The sequence below is a fragment of the Podarcis erhardii genome, assembly GCF_964252035.2.
Source record: "Podarcis erhardii genome assembly, chromosome: Z".
In the NCBI taxonomy this organism is placed as follows: Eukaryota; Metazoa; Chordata; class Lepidosauria; order Squamata; family Lacertidae; genus Podarcis; species Podarcis erhardii.
Genome location: NC_138504.1, coordinates 50,946,779 through 50,964,798, shown reverse-complemented (window position 1 = coordinate 50,964,798; position 18,020 = coordinate 50,946,779). Strand labels below are relative to the sequence as shown.

The window sequence follows — 18,020 nt, the reverse complement described above, 5'->3', positions numbered from 1 at the left end:
GAGGGAGGACTTGGGTGCGCGCAAGAGGTGTTAACACTCTTTGGCTTGATCTCTTTAGGTTCCAGATCGGCTCTTGGATGTAGAAACCTGTTCTTGACTCCTCCAGGAAATGGTAATTCAGCAAAGCCGGATCTGCCCCCAGCAGACGGATCTTTCAGAAATTGTTCCCCTGACAACAAGGTCCCCATCAGAGCCATCGCCATGGAGATACAAGACCTGCATCTCCTTTCTCCAGTGTGTGTGTGGCTGGCCCCCCACTCTGTGGAGGCGCCCCAAGAGTAGCGCACACTTGGCAACCGTGTTAGCAGAGGCTCCTGGTCTGTCCTCAGAGGCAGACCTTCCTCCTCCCTGGCCCTCCTTCCCAGGAGTCCTCTTGCTGTATAAAATGCTCTATGCCCTCTTCCCTTTGAAGACCCCAGGTGCTGGTGTCCTGGTCCACCTCAGCAAAGTTTTGAATTGAAGCAGGTAGAATCTAGATGGCCTAAAACTGGAATTGGGGGCCAGTGGCTTTTGAGCCTTTGAGCAAAGCTTGCCTTTCACCCAGCTGCTCTTTATTGTGATGTGTTTGGACAGCAGCTGGACCCAAGAGACCATGTTCTGCTTGCGTAATGTGGGTGAAGAGGAGGCTGCTCCCCCCGCCCCCCCGGTAGGCAAGGAGCCATGTGGCTTCTGTATTTCCAGGGGGTCCTTCCTTGACCCGTGTGCTTACGTGTAGAGGAATGTTGTGGTTTTGCTTGCAATAAGCGTACTTCTACTAGCTGCAGTGAGTTTGAGGACATCTGAGGTTTCCCCCCTTGAGAATGGTTTCTTAACTGTATCCCGCCTTCTCAGTTGTTTTGGGCTACAAGTCCCATCAAATGGGGCTGGTGGGAGTTTTAGCCCAAACCACCTGAGCTACAAATTCGGGAAAGCTGAGTGAGATAGCTAGGAATCCCACCACCTTCAAATCCCTCTTCAAAACTCACCTGTGCAGCAGCACCTTTGTTAGGTGAGAAAGGCTTTGGGAGGAGAAAACCCGTTGCCTTGCAAGACATCTTTGGGAGAAGAAAAGACTTTAAGGAGCAAACCCCATGACGGTTTGTGTGCCTCATTCAGGCAACTCTTAAACTTGAGCTGGTGCCAAGCGTCTTGCTCTGCTTTCCTTTAGACCACGTCAGTGAGGTTGAGAGGCAGGTAGGGCAGCCGGGGCAGCCCAGGACCTCCAGACACACTGCCCCCCAGGCTTTGCTAACCCAGCAAAGACAACCTGGGAAGCAGCAGTACAAGTCACCGGTCTCCAGGGGGCGCTTAGATTCCATCAGTTTGATTTCACCCACAGAGATGCACTTCCTCGTCTCTTGAGACAGATTGGAGCCAACAGGTAGCAGTCTAGTTTGCCTCAGGCATTTTGCAGAACCCAAGGCCTTCCCCTGCTTTTTTCAGGAATTATTAATATTCCGCTTTTCTGCTTGCAGCTGACACGCTGTAGAGCTCTGTGCTGGCCCCACCCACCGTGATGTCCGCTGGAAATCCACAAGCATGATTCAAGAACAGACTTTCCCCTCCTGTGGTTTCCAGAAACTGAGATTCAAGAGCGTCACTGCCTCTTAACTGTGGTGCCAGACCAGAGCCATCGCAGGAAGTAGCCATCAATAGTTCGCTTCGCCTTTTAAAGTCATTGTGTCACAGTGCTGTAGCTGCTTTAAAAACATAGCAAGTCTTCGGATGCAGCTCCTTTGTCCTCAAGTCCTCAAGTAACTCAAATTGACTGTCAGTTTCTCCCAGATCCGCTCCCTGCATTGGAATTCAGGTGGGTACCTTTGGAGGAAGTTGGGATCAGAGGAAGACGGACAACCTGTGTTTTTCTTGTTACCTTGCCTCCTTGAGCCCAGCCAGGAGAAGGGTATATCCGCTGTGCCTTGGGTGGGGTGGGAGTGTACATGTCTCTGGATGTGAGTAACGTGGGGTGGGGGGCTATATTTAACTAATCCGAGGGTCTTTTGGGGATCTGTGCTAGCTCTATGAGCTGCCCCCCCCCCCGATCTTTGGACCCACAGAAGTGGAGGAGGCACCAACTTGTCTTAATTGCCACGTTTCCCTCGCTTGCTCATCTGGCCAGTGACAGCAGCTGTTGTGCGGAGGGCCCTGGCATGATGGTTTACTGCCGAAGGCCGCATGGCCTGTGATTCGGCCGGGGAGGATGGCAGCGAACAAATCACACTGTCACCAGCGTCAGCCTCATTAACCTGATCTTTGGTGGATCACCAAATGTCAACATTGCCTGGAACATCCATTATCGGGCCCAAGGACTCTGCGCAAGGCATTTTGTCAGGCATTTCTGTCACTGGCTCATGCTCTGACCTTCACAGAGGGAAAGGCAGCCTGGGGGGTGGGTGTGTGTGTGTGTGGAGGGGGCTGTTTGCCCACTAGCCTGCCCCCACAACCCTCACACAGCCCGGCCATATTTGTTCACATTCAGGCCCTATTTTTAGCTAGTGCCTCACGCCACGTTGACTGGATTGAAATGAAAAGTGCAGGCTGCAGTTACACACAGCGCCACCAGCCATTGCTCTGCACCAGCTTAAGAGCCTCAGCACTGGCCGTGGGAGGAGAGGGAGACAAGAAGAGGGACCAACAGGACCAACTTAACTGAAGTGGCTCCTGACACCAGTCGTGTGTGCACAGATCAAGATCCAAAAGGAAGTTCTCCACCAGGGGGTGCCAACTTGAATAAAAGGTTGATGGGGGCAGGTAAGCCCTGCCCCACATAATAGATCACAAGGCACGATGCGCACACACATTGTTTAAATGACAGTGCTCATCAGCTTTCAGAGGAAGCAATGCTTCTGAATGCCAGTTGCTGAAAACAGCAGGAGGGAGGAGGGCTCTCACACCTGGGTCCCGTGTGTGGAATTCCCATAATGGGCATCTGTTCAGGCGCTGGGAGAACAGGAAGCTGGACCCGATGGGCTTCATCCAGCAGGCTCTTCTGATGTTCTTAGGTTGACCCATAAGCCCCACGCCCTTCAGACTGCAGCTTCCCTCCCTCCTAATGTTTTTTGGGGGGGCTGGTAGCTGTGGAAGCACTTGTGAAAGCTGTTTGAGGACCAAATTCCACAGGGACAGCACCAATGTCACGTACGAGCCAAAGCTTTTTACATCCCAGAGGGAATATACGCATAAGAGGTTGCTCTATGCCAGTGGTTTTCAACCAGTGTGCCATGGCCCCCTGGGGTGCCTTGAAGGATGCTCAGGGGTGCGGTGGGCAACCCTGGCCTCTGTCCCTCTTTCCTTCCTTCCTTCCTTCCCTCCCTCCTCTGATGCCGTCTTGCCTCTCTGCCTCCCCAAGGCTTGCGCAGCTGTTTGTTGCAGCAGCCCTGGCTATAAGCTCCCCAGACGAGCTCTGGGGCTGGCCAGGGGGTGCTTCGCCAGCCCCTGTGGGGCAGTGTGAGGAGCCATCTCTCTTTGGGGCGGGGGGGGGGGCAGCTCAGAGACCAGGGACAGCAGCTGCCCAGAGGATTCCCAGGGAGAGGGGAGGGGAGAGGAGGCTGAGGGATCACATGCACTCCCACTCTCTGGCAACCAATAATAATAATAATTTATTTATACCCCGCCCACCAGGCTGGGTTTCCCTAACCACTCTGGGCGGCTCCCGACAGAATATTAAAAACATGATAAAACATCAAAACACGTTAAAACATCATATAGTGTCCGACTTAATACTGGGAACGCCTTCCAACCTCTGCTTTAAAATCCCAAGGGAGTCCATTCCACTGCTGAACAGCTCTTGCCATCATACACTTAGCAAGTCCCAACACTGTTTCCAGTGGCCAATTGCCAGCTATGTCTGGAAAATTCCAGATGTATGGCAACCGTAGATGGGTGGGGAACCTCTGTCGCTCCAGGTGTCCTTGGACTCCTCCAGCTCCCGGCAGCTGCCATGACCAACGGTCAGCTCTGGTGAGAGTTGAGAGTCCAGAACTATCTGGAGGAACCAGATTTCCCACTCCTAGAAATAAGAACATAAAAGGAGCTCATGTCCATCTAGTCATGCATCCTGTTTTCACAATGGCCAGATAGAGGCCCCAATGGGAAACCCATGAGCAGAATCCAACCACAAGAGCCATCTATCCTCCTGCTGTTTCCAGCAACTGGTATTTGGGGGGAAATTGCTGTCTCCATCGATAGTCCTCTCCTCCTCCGTGAATTTGTGCAGTCCTCTTTTATAACCATCGAGGTTAGTTGCCATCCCTGCCTCCAGTGGGAGTGAGTTCCATAGTCCAACTATGCACTGTGTGAATAAATCTCTCCCCCACTAGAGACAAGTTCACAGTTCACAGTACTGCTGCATAAAAAGCTTGGAACACAAGAGGCCGTTGATCTGGCTGCAGGCAGCGTTGCGCCAAGAGAGGATGAGCTCAGCTATGCAGCCCACCGGCCCCTGAGAGGAAGACCACCAGCACCAACCGGGCCCAGGGCCCAAGTAGTGGAGGGACCTCCTGGCCCAGGTTTGTGAATCCTGGAGTGCTTCACGCAGCTCCTGCCTTATCGCTGGGAGGTCTTACAGTCAGGGACCCAGCTTTGGCAGGCAAGGGTGGAGAGGTTTTGCAACCGCTCTCATAGGCCACACCTGCAGCGAGCGCATTCCAGGAACGTGGCAGGGGGAAGAGGCACAGCAAGGCTGCAGATAACCAAGAGAGCATGGGGACTGGCCATATTTATCTCCCTCCTGGGACGTTGCGGAATATCAAGGATAGGAATAAACGAGGAGATCCTGGCAGTTTTTCCTCAATGCTCACTAGAGCCTTGTGGCAGCTGCTGAGCTGCTTTTGAGCTCAGCTGAGGGATTCTCAGTGCATTGGGGCATGTGCAGAGTGTGCTTTCCTCCCACTTCTGAGGGCCCAGTTGCAGCTCAGCAGTAGAGCTTTGCATGCATAACTACTGTTCAGTCCTTGGAAGCACAAGTGGCACTTTCATTGCTTTTGGGTGACGGGCGGAAGCATCCCTCGTTGCTCAGGCTTTGGGTCGTTAACGGGGGTCTTACTGGGGTGGGGTGGGGGGAGATTTATTGTCTGTTTTGTGGGGTTTTGTGTATGTGTCTGTTTTGTGTATGTGTGATTCCTTCCCCTTTTAACAGTAATTGTTGTGTGAAAACTTTCAGGAATTTTGTCGTGCTGTTATCATTGTCCCCGTCCCCACCGCCCATATATTTGGTTTTACTGAATGTCAAGATGTTTTATATTTTTTTATGGATTTGTAAATAGCTTTGGAGCATTTTCTTGTTGAAAGCAGTGGATGGATAAATAAATAAATAAATATTTTTAACCCTAGAGGTTGCAACCCTTGGCCCAGTTTCAAAAGAGAGGGACACATTACACCAAGTCAGACCACTGGTCCGTCTGCTTTCTCATTGCTTTCTGCCCTGATTGACAGCAATGGCTCCCCAGGGTTTCAGAGAGTGAGCCCTCCTCCAACTCCACCTGGAGATCCTGAGAGTTCTGCCTGGGATCTTCTGCATGCTCTCTCACTGAGCCTATCAGCTCACAGCCCTGGAAAGAGACACCGGCTGCTCCTCTAACAGTCCACTGAGTGAGAGTCGAAGAGAGCAGACAGAAATAAGGGTGGCCCCGCCCACTTTAGGTTGGCCCCCACCCACTTTTATATGGCCCCACCCACTGCCGGAATGCAGTCCCCCTTCCATTTTGCATAAGCAGCTTCCTTACGCTAGAAGGGCAGCTTTTCAGGCAGGCTGAAGAGTCCGAACAGACAAGAGAAAACACTTTTTCCTGCAGCACAGTGTTAAACCATGGATTTTTCTCCCCAGGGGGCAATGATGGCCACCAACTTGGAGGGCTTTCAAAGTGGATGGGGCAAATTCATGGCTGATAATGCTGCCAATGGGCTGCCAACCGAAACAGTCATATTGCTACGGGTGGTCAGAGGAGCCCTCATGCCCAGGTCCTGTTTGTGGGCTTCCTATAACGGGCACCTGGCCACTGCAAAGACAGGATGCTGCACTAGATGGCCTGATCCAGCAGGACTGGATACCTTGGTTGTTTAGAGCACGGTGCTGATCACAGTCCCCATCTGGGACAGCTGTATATTCCTGCATTGTAGGGGGTTGGACTAGATATGGGGCCAGCAAACTTTTTCAGCAGGGGGCCGGGTCCACTGTCCCTCAGACCTTGTGGGGGGCCAGACTATATATATATATATATATTTTTGGGGGGAGAGCAAATTCCTATGCCTCACAAAGAACCCAGAGATGCATTTTAAATAAAAGGACACATTCCACTCATGTAAAAAGACGCTGATTCCCGGACCGTCCGTGGGCCGGATTGAGAAGGCCTTAGTTTGCCTACCCATGGACTAGATCAGCGGTTCTTAACCTGTGGGTCCCCAGATGTCATTGGACTACAACTCCCATCATCCCTGAGCTCTGGCCTTGCTAGCTAGGGGTGATGGGAGTTGTAGTCCAACAAGATCTGGGGACCCACCGGTTGAGAAAGGCTGTAGTACTAGATCATCCTCATCCTCAGCCTCCCTCCCAACTCCACCTTTCCATGCTTCATTCTATGACTCTTCTTATGTTCTACACCCTCTGTTGGAGGCAGGAGGTCTCTGACTACCAGTTGCTGGAAGCCACAGAAGGGGTACCCACCCACTCCCGGGAGCTCAAGCCAGCCAGCCAGCCAGCCAGCCAGCCAGCCAGCCAGCCAGGTGATGTGCAGGTGTGGGGATGCAAATGACACCTGGAGAATGAGGGCTTCACAAGCCATCCAGCAGGCTCTCAAGTACAGTGGTTCCCATACTTAATCCATTCCAGAAGTCCATTCCAAAACCAAAGCATTCCAAAACCAAGGCGTGCTTTCCCACAGAAAGTAATACAAAATGGACTCATCCATTCCAGATTTTTTTAAAAAAACACCAATTTAACATGAATTTTACTATGTAACGAGACCATTGATCCATAAAATGAAAGCAATAATCAATGTACTTTACTATAAAATAAATAAGACCGTATTGTGGATGTTAAAAAACAAACTTTTTTTTTCTTACGTGCTGATGATAGTCATTATTTGTATGGTTTTTTTTTATTATTATTATTCATTTCTGCAGTCACACAATCAATCATTCAGTAGCTGAATGTTTAGTCTCTGAGCATGGGCAGACTGTCATTCTCCCAACACTCAAGCCAACCAATCAAAAGCAGCTCCTCACAACATTGGGGAGCCACTCTCCAGGTGGCTTGAGCCCCCCTACCTAATATTTCCCCCCTTAGTCCCAGTAGGCATGAACGGAAGAGCCCAACCCCTGCGGGCAGAGGGGACTTTTTCACTGTAACTTCATCACCAGCCAAGTTCTTGGGAAGAGGAGAAAGCGCCCAAGGATGTTGATGCCCCCCCTCCCTGCAAAGCCCCTTCTTGCCCAAAATAGCCGGCCACTTAGCAGCCTGCCCAAGGAAGTAGCCACTTTGCCCAGGAGCTTCTATGCTCTCTGCTGAGCAGCAGAGGCAGCCCTGCCCACCCAGCCAAGACCTTGAACCTGCTCAAGATTTATTTGCCACAACATTGGCACCAGCTCCGAACATCTGGCATTCAGCTGATAATGGCCTGCGGTGCAGCGGAAGCAACACTTTCCCTTTTCTGCGCTCTTCTCAGCGGGGTAGCAAGCGAGAAGCCACCAGGCGGGTTGGCGGTGTGCAAAAACAGCTCTGCTCTGGTGGGAACTGGCTGCAGCACTCTGCACGCGCTCAGAGGCACCCTGCATCCCAGCCAGCAAAGCAGTAAAACACACACACACACAAAAACCTCTGGGCCAGAGTGTTTGAATCTTCGATTCTTGTAAAACGGGGAGCTGCAGTTCCCAAACAAAATCCTGCAGGAGAAGCAAGTTCACAAAATCTTGATAAAATCATCACCTGCTGTTGGGGCCACCAAGCCAGGACACAGGGATTTTTTGGGGGGTGGGTGGGGTGTCCCAGGGATGCAGTAATGGCACCCCAGTCCAAAAGGGTTGCTGAGGGCAGTCAAGTGCAGCTCTACATTTTGTGCAGAAGGAAAATCATGACCGACCCCCCCCCCCCATCCTGTGTCTGTAGTCTCACGGAGGAAAAAGAGAAGCTGCTTCCCCAGATGGTGCTACTGTTTGAACCTTGAACTGTCACCCAGGAACATGGATGCTACGTATTGGTTGCTTAGCGACAAATTCATTTCCTGGGCTGCTGGTGTTGGGGTAGAGGGAAGGTCCCCGGGGGTGTCTTTCTGCCCCCGACCATTTCTGCCTGCATCACCAGCACCATCCTGCCATCACAAAGGCGGCACTGCTAAGAACCACCAGTGACATCCTGGAGGTGAAGTTTTGACTCCCGGGGGGGGGGCTGCATTCCCCCCTCCTCCCCTGACCGCTCACCCCATCATTCACAGCTCTTTTATCAGCAGAGCCTCCTCTTGAGACATTTCTTCCTGCAGTTGCACAATTCACACGCACACCATGCAATGCGCTGTTTCTCTCCCTAGTGCATTCCAGATGTTGGTGGCCTTCAGCTGCAGGCTGGCCAGGGCTGGGGGGCAGTTGAAGCCTCTGACGCTATGGGTTCCCCATTCCTGATTTGCTCTCTAATCTTCTCCTAGACACATTCACTTCCAGGCTCCCCAGTGCTCTCCCAAGTCCTGCCCCCACAAAGCTCCCATCCTTGTGCACATTCCATGGCTGCCCTTCCTCAGCAGGGGATTCGAGAGCTGTGTGAGCAACCATAGTGGGAGGGAGCAGCCGGTTTAACATCCTTTTTAACAGGCACAAAGACTTTCTGTCACCATTTTGCTTGTAACTGCTGGTCATAACACCCTGGAGAATTGCACCGTTCATGCTGCGTGTGACTTAACTGGTGCAAGGCTTGCATGGGGAATCTGGCAGAGTGGAGTGGAGGCCTCAGAGTGGTACAGAGCCCTCATTCTCATGTGCCAAGTTCTCTCGGTCCCAAACACTGGGAGGGCATGCAGGGTTCTAGGGACACAGGTGGCATTGCACTGAAATACATATGTCATGGGCAGAAATGTTTTTACTTGGGAGATCACCTTGCCCCATAAATGCCCACTGAACGCCTTCAATTGGCGGAACTGGCACTGTTACAGGCATGACATAATATGCATTCCACACTTGTAAGAAATTGGTATTTTAGTGTGGCAGCACCTACACTTTGGAACTCCCTACCTATTGATATCAGGCAGGCGACTTCCAGTCTACTTTTTTAAAAGGTAAAGGTAAAGGGACCCCTGACCATTAGGTCCAGTCGTGGCCGACTCTGGGGTTGCAGCGCTCATCTCGCTTTATTGGCCGAGGGAGCCGGCGTACAGCTTCCGGGTCATGTGGCCAGCATGAATAAGCCGCTTCTGGCGAATGAGAGCAGCGCACGGAAACACCGTTTACCTTCCCGCCGGAGTGGTACCTATTTATCTACTTGCACTTGGTGTGCTTTCGAACTGCTAGGTTGGGAGGAGCAGGGACCGAGCAACGGGAGCTCACCCCGTCGCAGGGATTCGAACCGCCGACCTTCTGATCGGCAAGCCCTAGGCTCTGTGGTTTAACCCACAATGCCACCCACGTCTACATTTTTAGGCACCCTCTAAAAACATTCCTGTTTGGACAAGCCTACCAAGATGTTTAGAAAGTTGCTGCAAGTTCTCATCTGTTTGAGTCTATTGTTATTTTTACTTTTCCAAAGTCTCGAATTACTCTTGTTAATTCTTCTAATTGATAATTGTATTGTTTTATTATTAATTTTAAACTGCTTTGAGGTTTTCTTTTGGGCTTCTTTGAAAAAACAACATCAAGCAGTGTATAAATCTTAGAAAATTAATAACAAGCAAATAGTATATTAAGTGTACAAATCTGTCAATTGACTCAGGGCATGTCTGTGTCTGGACTGCTGGGCTAGCAGAAAAATGATATGTTGATTCCATGCTGTCAAAGAGAAAGGATACCCACCCAATGTTTCTTCTATGCAGACTGACAACCCTACATAGGAAGGATAAAACCCAGAGACCCCTTATGCGAAGAAGGCAACATTCATTCTCCCTTTCCCCTTTCTTGACTTGGACTCTATGACTTAGCTAACTTTACTTATTCTACATGCCTATTTCAGGGTCCAATAAGGACCTCCCCCCACCCCAGGCCATCTGCTTCAACCCCTTGCCATTCAAGAATCACGGCTAAAGAATTCCTGGCAAACTGATACCCAACCTCTGCTTAAAATCCTCCAATGAAGGAAAAATCCCCCACTTTCCCAGGTGGTCCTTTCCACCGCCAATTAGTAATCCTCTCTTTTCTTTTCATTTGAAGCCATTGGCTCGGCTCCTGCCCTCTGGAGCAGCAGAAAACAAGCTTGCTCCATCCAATATGGGAAAGCTCTTCAGATATTTGATTATGGCTACCATATCTCCAGGGACGCAGGTGGCGCTGTGGGTTAAACTACTGAGCCTCTTGGGCTTGCTGATCAGAAGGTTGGCGGTGAGCTCCCGTTGCTCGGTCCCTGCTCCTGCCAACCTAGCAGTTCGGAAGCATGTCAAAGTGCAAGTAGATAAATAGGTACCACTCCGGCGGGAAGGTAAACGGTGTTTCCGTGCGCTGCTCTGGTTCGCCAGAAGCGGCTTAGTCCTGCTGGCCACATGATCTGGAAGCTGTACGCCAGCTCCCTCAGCCAATAAAGCGAGATGAGCGCCGCAACCCCAGAGTCAGTCACAACTGGACCTAATGGTCAGGGGTCCCTTTACCTTTACCTGCCATATCTCCTCTCAGTCTCCTCTTCTCCAAGTTGAACATAAGTAAATCCCACAACAGTTCAACAAAAAAGTTTGTAAGAAGCTGTGCAAGGGGCTGGTAAAGATTCAGAAATATTTAATTCTGACCATAAACATACTGCAAAAGTTTTTTTTAAATTGTTTTTTTTTTCATCTTTCAATTTTCACCTGTTGCTTTAATTGTTCTCTTACATACATTAAAAATATATTTCCCAAAATGCCAACCACACCCCTAACCCCAAAGACTTCTACAAACACGTGGAAACCTTCAGAGAGACTTGCTAGAGTGAAACTGTTCGGATCTTCCATGTGACATGATCATAGAATTGTAGAGTTGGAACAGGGGGGCCACAAGGATCATCTAGTCCAACCCCCTGGAATGCGGGAATTTTTTGCCCATCATGCGCTTGAACCCACAACCCTGAGGTTAAGAGTCTCATGCTCTGCTGACTAAGCTATCCCTTCCCCATGTCTGAAGCCACCTCTATTATTCCTTGTAACTTCATGGGAGAACCTCCATGTTATATTTTGTTGTTTGTTCATTAAGTTTTGACAATTTAATAAAAAATATTTGGTGTGTTTTTTTAAGGTGGAAAGATTTATGAACCCGAAACGGTCATGTCTTTGACTCTTCCTTCATAAATAATGTAAATCCAATCTCTTAACAAAACTCAGTTAACGACATTCATCAAAACTAATGAGGGTAGCCATGTGCCCTACTTTACAGAGAGTTCTGTTTTGAAGGACAGCCCTCTATTCCGAAGGGCCACTGGCTCCAAGTCCTAATAAAGAATGATCAGAAGGCACTTTTGCAGAGCTTCTGCAGCTGCTGACCAACAAACTGAGCAGGCACAGAGGCCACCCCCTTCCGTGATATTTATTATACTTCTGTTGAAATTGCAGTCATTATTTCTAAATTTGTATTGATGCTATCAATTGACATACGCAAATTTTATGCAGACCTCTTTCTCCTTCCTTCTGGTGCCGATAACACCAAGGTTGCAGATTTGATCCCCCAAAGGGGCAGCTGCATATTCCTACATGGCAGGGGGTTGGACTAGATGATCCTCAGGGACCCTTCCAACCCTATGATTCGCTCTCTCTCTTTGGCAATGTGTAAGCCACCACCCTAAAACCAACCTTTCTATTCTTCAAATAATCTTTATTAGTTTTTCAATTAGATACTCCACACACACATATTGTATTACATTTTACATTTATACTTGCTCTTCAAAGCTGACTTCCCTCCTTCTGGTTTTTTATATCACGGACAATTTTATTGCATTATTTTCTTCCATTTTATATATTGTGATTCATTTTCCATATTTGTCCATAGTGTATCCCTAAACAAATAAGTCCTCGTGTTTATACAATTCTTGTTGTCTGTATTCATTTACCACTACTGTTAGTTATATTGGTTTCCTTATACATTTTGCTTCTTCTTTTCATTATCCATCATTTTTCTTAATCTTTCCCATTATGAGGTTTGTTTCCAAGTCTACTGGTTTTACTATTTCATCTTATCTTTTCTATATACAACATAAATTTCCCCCATTCTTTTTGAATTGTTTCCTCACCTTTTGTCGAATTTTCCCTCTTAGTTTGGCTATTTCTGCATATTCCATTAACTTCTGTCGCCATTCTTCTACTGTTGGTAATTGCTGCTGTTTCCAAACCTGGGCTAGCAGTAACCTCGCCGCTGTTGCTGCATATAAAAACAGTTTCTGATCGTTCTTAACTCTTATCTTCTCCTACCATTCCTAACAAGAATGCCTCTGGCTTTTTCAAAAACGTATATCTAAAGATCTTCTTTAGCTCAGTGTACATATTTTTGATTTAGATTGTATCTTACCGGCCCAGTGGTTTTTCCTACTTTTTTCAGTTTAAGCTTGAATTTTGCTGTAAGAAGCTGATGATCTGAGCCACAGTCAGCTCCAGGTCTTGTTTTTGCTGACTGTATAGAGCTTCTCCATCTTTGGCTGCAGAGAATATAATCAATCTGATTTCGATGCTGCCTATCTGGTGATGTCAATGTGTAGAGTCGTCTCTTGTGTTGTTGGAAAAGAGTGTTTGTGATGACCAGCTTGTTCTCTCAGCCCTGAGTGCTCACTGGAAGGACAGATCCTGAAGCTGAGGCTCCAATACTTTGGCCATAAGAGAAGACTCCCTGGAAAAGACCCTGATGTTGGGAATGATGGAGGGCACAAGGAGAAGGGGACGACAGAGGACCAGATAGTGGGACAGTGTTCTCGAAGCTACCAGCATGAGTCTGACCAAACTGCGGGAGGCAGTGGAAGACAGGAGTGCCTGGCGTGCTCTGGTCGAGGGGGTCATGAAGAGGCGGACACAACTAAATGACTAAGCAACAACAACAACATATATTTTTGGGGAAACAAACCTTTCTTCTCGGTGGGCTGTGTCTCCTTAATGTTACTTGAAGTGCTACCTCATATGTCTACTCAGAAATGAGCCCCAGATACTTCAAGGATGTCTATTCCCAAGCAAGTGGACCCAGGACAGGTAAGTTAGCGCCACAGCTCAACAAGGCACACGATCCGCATTCAGAAGGCCACGGGTTTGATCAGCCACATTGATTATTTGTTAAATTTGTACCCTGCCTTTCCATGTATGGTAGGAATGTGTACAGATGCTAGGAGATCATATTTATTAGATCTTATCCTTCCTCCCTCATGTTTGTGAGTTCAGCAGAGTGCATCCCTTTGCATCTTGAAAGGGAAGCCTAGATATCATTGTCCACTTTTAGCCTTTTACTTTAAGTAATCCAGGATGCTTTAAAGGAGGCTGGATTTTCCTGGTGTTTCCTCCTTTTCTCCCACTTAAAACAGTAATCACACAAGCAGCTCTTGCAAAAGATAAAAATAACATTTACTCACTCAGGATACTTGTTGAAGAGTACCAGATACAGCAGCTTTGTTCAAGCTTAACATGGGAATTCAGTTACAAAGACATACCTAAATCCCGCTTAAGATGGGAGTCTGAGCAATGGAGCTCAGACATGCAGGTTGTTCTCACCTTTCTGGCTTGGTGATGAGATGAAGGACTAAGAGTGGCGAGGGGCCAAAAAGGAGCCCAGAGGAAGAGACCAGCCAGGTGTGGAGGTTTCCTATGGCTACACCCTTCCGCTGTCAGGGCTCAGAGTGAGTGGCTTTCTCCGAGGTCTCTCTGGCAAACTTTCAGGAAAACTTAGTAAAACATAACTATACAGCTTTTAGAAGACATCTGAAGGCAGCTCTGTACAGGGAAGTTTTTAATGCTTTACAGTCATACCTCGGGTTACAGAAGCTTCAGGTTGTGTTTTTTCAGGTTGCGGACCGCCAAAACCCAGAAGTACCGGAACGGGTTACTTCCAGGTTTTGGCGCTTGTGCATGCGCAGAAGCGCTAAATTGCACTTTGCACATGTGCAGAAGCGCTGAATCGCAACCCGCACGTGCACAGATGCGTCGCTGCGGGTTGCGGATGCTGCAGGTTGCGAACGTGTATCCTGCACGGATCACGTTTGCAACCCGAGCATCCACTATATTATGTTTTGCCAGATGGGCAGGGTATAAATAATGAAATTATTATTATTATTATTTAAATAAGAATAGCTGAGAACATAGAAAACAATAATTAAAAAAACAAACATTGATAAAAATTTATATATGTTATATATATATATATCTTCATAGAATTGTAGAGTTGGAAGGGACTGTGTGGGCCATACATTTGTGTGTGTTAAAAACATACAGATAATACACTAAAAACAGCACAGCACCAGTCCTTTCCTTAAAAACAGTCAGCCAAAAGTCTGTTGGAATGAAACAGTCTGCCAGCAGAAAGACAGCAAGGAAGGAGCCACCCTGGCTTCTCCAGGGAGCGAATTCCAAAGTTGCCTGGGAGGAGCCACCACTGAGAAGGCCCTCTCCTGCATCCCCACCAAAGGTCGTGGGGGCCAAGAGAAGTTCCTGAAGACCTCAGAGCCTGGGCAGGTTCTTTTGAGGTCATGTGGTTTTTTTAGGCACACCTAAGCCGTGTTGCTTTTTGGGTTCAGCTTCTGTTAGTTTTTAGTTGCATCCTCGCATACATGAGCAAATATAAAAGTTTATTATTTATGTGGCGATTCTGTCGGGCCTTTTAAACTTCACATAGCTTAGGGCCTCAGCGTGTCTTAAACTAGCCATCCGAGTCACCCTCACCTGGTGGAGCCTTCACAGCGTCCAAACTGGCCCCTACAAATCAACCCGGAATGTCAAGTACCTTTCATAAGGTCAAGGTTAAGGGAGCCCTGACCATTAGGTCCAGTCGTGACCGACTCTGGGGTTGTGACGCTCATCTCGCTTTATTGGCCAAGGGAGCCGGCATACAGCTTTCGGGTCATGTGGCCAGCATGACTAAGCCGCTTCTGGCGAACCAGAGCAGCGCACGGAAATGCCGTTTACCTTCCCGCCGGAGCGGTACCTATTTATCTACTTGCACTTGGATGTGCTTTTGAACTGCTAGGTTGGCAGGAGCAGGGACCGAACAACAGGAGCTCACCCCGTTGTGGGGATTCGAACCGCCGACCTTCTGATCGGCAAGTCCTAGGATCTGTAGTTTAACCCACAGCGCCACCCGCGTCCCTAGTACCTTTCATACATATTTGTAAAAAGAGCTGTATCAAAAGCAAAAAAAAAAAAAAAAAACCCCATAAGAAGGCAGTTTGTGTCTGTCAAAAGGATCTGTGATGGTCCGCTGTGGGCCAACTGCTGTGGTTTGACCAGTCCAGAAGAAGCCAGACCACAGTGCACAGTTAAACTAGGGAACTCCTTGCCACAGGAGGAGAGGGCTATGGGAGACTCTTGGCTGCAGTGACTGTTCTCTGCCTCCACAGTTGGAAGCCACAGGAGGGCTCCTGCATTCAGGTTGCGATTGAGGGCTTCCCATTGAGGATGTGGTTGGCCACTGGGCTAAAGAGGCTCCTTTGGCCTGATCCTGCAGGCTCTCATGGCACCAGCCTCCATCTCAGCAGAGCGTCTGGCTTAGCAGGGCATCTCTCTGCCCCGGGGGAGACCTTGCTAGGGCCCAGCAGGGCTGAGCAATAAATCAGGCTGAGTTCCTCTCCCTCCCTCATTTTTTTAATGAGCTTCTTCTCTGGCCATGAAAGCCCCCACAAGCATCCTTTAGCAACTTCCTTTCCCCTCCTGCTTGAGCTATGGCAAAGGTCCCAGTTTATCTTCCTGGCTGCCACATTCTGATGCTGGTTTATGAGACGCGTTTATATCACAATTTCTTTTCTTTTCTTAACAGGGTCACGTGGCCATGGAGGAAGCCAAGGAGGCAACTACTGTAATCTGTGTCCACTTTGGCCACCATTTGGAGGCGAGAAGTGAATTGGATGAAGGTCCAGTAGCGGCTGGGACTCCTGACCCGGGGGTGCCCACGTTGTGAGGCTGAGGGGAACCCCAGTCAATCCTTTCCAGACTGAAACCTAAGCCCAAGGTTCTGGCTGTTTCCACTCCTGGAGACTCACGCGAGGGCGCTTGCCTTCTCCAGCTCAGCGAACAACGCAGAGCAAGAAGGCTTTCCCAATTAAGTGATTTAAAGCAGACTATGCCAAGGCCATCTGCAACAGCCGCAACTCCTCCACTCCTGAAACCATCCCTCGCCTATGTCATGGGATGAGGTGGGCTGGCACCACCAGTTGAACCGTCCATCCTGCACTATCTGTGCATTGGTCGCTAGGAAGATTTAAACCCCAGTAAGGTACGTGGGTGGCGCTGTGGGTTGAACAACAGAGCCTAGGGCTTGCCCATCAGAAGGTCGGCAGTTCGAAACCCCACGACGGGGTGAGCTCCCGTTGTTTGGTCCCTGCTCCTGCCAAACTAGCAGTTCGAAAGCACGTCAAAGGGCAAGTAGATAAATAGGTCCCGCTCCGGCGGGAAGGTAAACGGCGTTTCCGTGCGCTGCTCTGGTTCGCCAGAAGCGGCTTAGTCATGCTGGCCACATGACCCGGAAGCTGTATGCCGGCTCCCTTGGCCAATAAAGCGAGATGAGCACCGCAAGTGCCTTATATATAACCACAGCCTTCTCATACCTGGATGCCTGGAAGCCACCATGTTTCAGTTTAGGAAGTTAGGGCCTCAAAGGGAGTGGAGAATGGCTCAAAATGCTGTAAATCCAGACATCAAGCGAATCTCCTTGGGTGGGGCTCTTTCGCGCTTGACTTATCTTTAAGTGTTAGTTGTGCATCTTTTTATAGCTACAGCAATGCATCACAATTTTATGTGTGATTCTTCTGTAAGCTGAAGACTTTTGCAATAAAAATATACAGCAAGGAGGGGGAGAGATGATAATAATAATAATAATAATAATAATAATAATAATAATAATAATAGTTGTTGTTGTTGTTGTTGTTGTTGTTGTTGTTGTTGTTGTTGTTGTTGTTGTTGTTGTTGTTATTTGTACCCTGCCCATCTGACTGGGTTGCCCCAGCCACTCTGGGTGGTTTCCAAGACATAAAAACTTAATAAAACACCAAACATTAAAAACTTCCTTATACAGAGCTGCCTTCAGATGTCTTCTAATAGTTGTGTAGTTCTCTATTTCCTTGACATCTGATGGGAGGGTGTTCCACATGGCGGGCACCACCACTGAGAAGGCCCTCTGCCTACTTCCCTGTTACTCACTTGTCACAGTGAGGAAACCACCTGAAGACCCTCAGAGCTGGACCTCGGTGGAGGTGGAGACGCTCCTTCAGGTACACTGGGCTGAGGCTGTTTAGGGCTTTAAAGGTCAGCACCAACACTTTGAATTGTGTCTGAAACATGTTGTTGCTTTGTTGTTTAGTCATTTAGTCGTATCCTCCTGTTTGTGACCCCATGGACCAGAGCACACCAGGCACTCCTGTCTTCCACTGCCTCCCGCAGTTTGGTCAAGCTCATGTTTGACCAAACTCATGCTCGGAAACGTACTGGGAGCCAATGCAGATCTCTCAGGACTGGTGTTCTCTGGTCTTGCCGGCCACTCCCAGTCACCAGTCTAGCTGCCACATTCTGGATTAGTTGTAGTTTCCGGGTCACCTTCAAAGGTAGCCCCACCTAGAGCGCATGGCAGTAGTCCAAGCGGGAGATAACAAGAGCATGCACCACTCTGGCGAGACAGTCGGCAGTCGGGGAGGGTCTCATCCTGCATACCAGATGGAGCTGGTGAACAGCTGCCCTGGACACAGAATTGACCTGTGCCTCCATGGACAGCTGTGAGTC

The 18,020-nt window shown here is 48.9% G+C and overlaps 1 protein-coding gene across 4 annotated transcripts in view; it reads left to right on the top strand.

The window, feature by feature from the left end:
* NR6A1 (nuclear receptor subfamily 6 group A member 1) overlaps positions 1-4,141 on the top strand; it is a 52,374-nt gene extending 48,233 nt beyond the window's left edge. For all 4 annotated transcript variants that reach the window (XM_081847674.1, XM_081847675.1, XM_081847671.1 and 1 more), the window contains 2 exons: positions 59-112; positions 1,455-4,141. In XM_081847674.1, coding sequence (XP_081703800.1) covers positions 59-83 — 25 coding nt within the window. In that variant the 3' untranslated portion in view covers positions 84-112; positions 1,455-4,141. The remainder of the gene's footprint in view (positions 1-58; positions 113-1,454) is intronic.
* Positions 4,142-18,020: the final 13,879 nt, after the last annotated feature.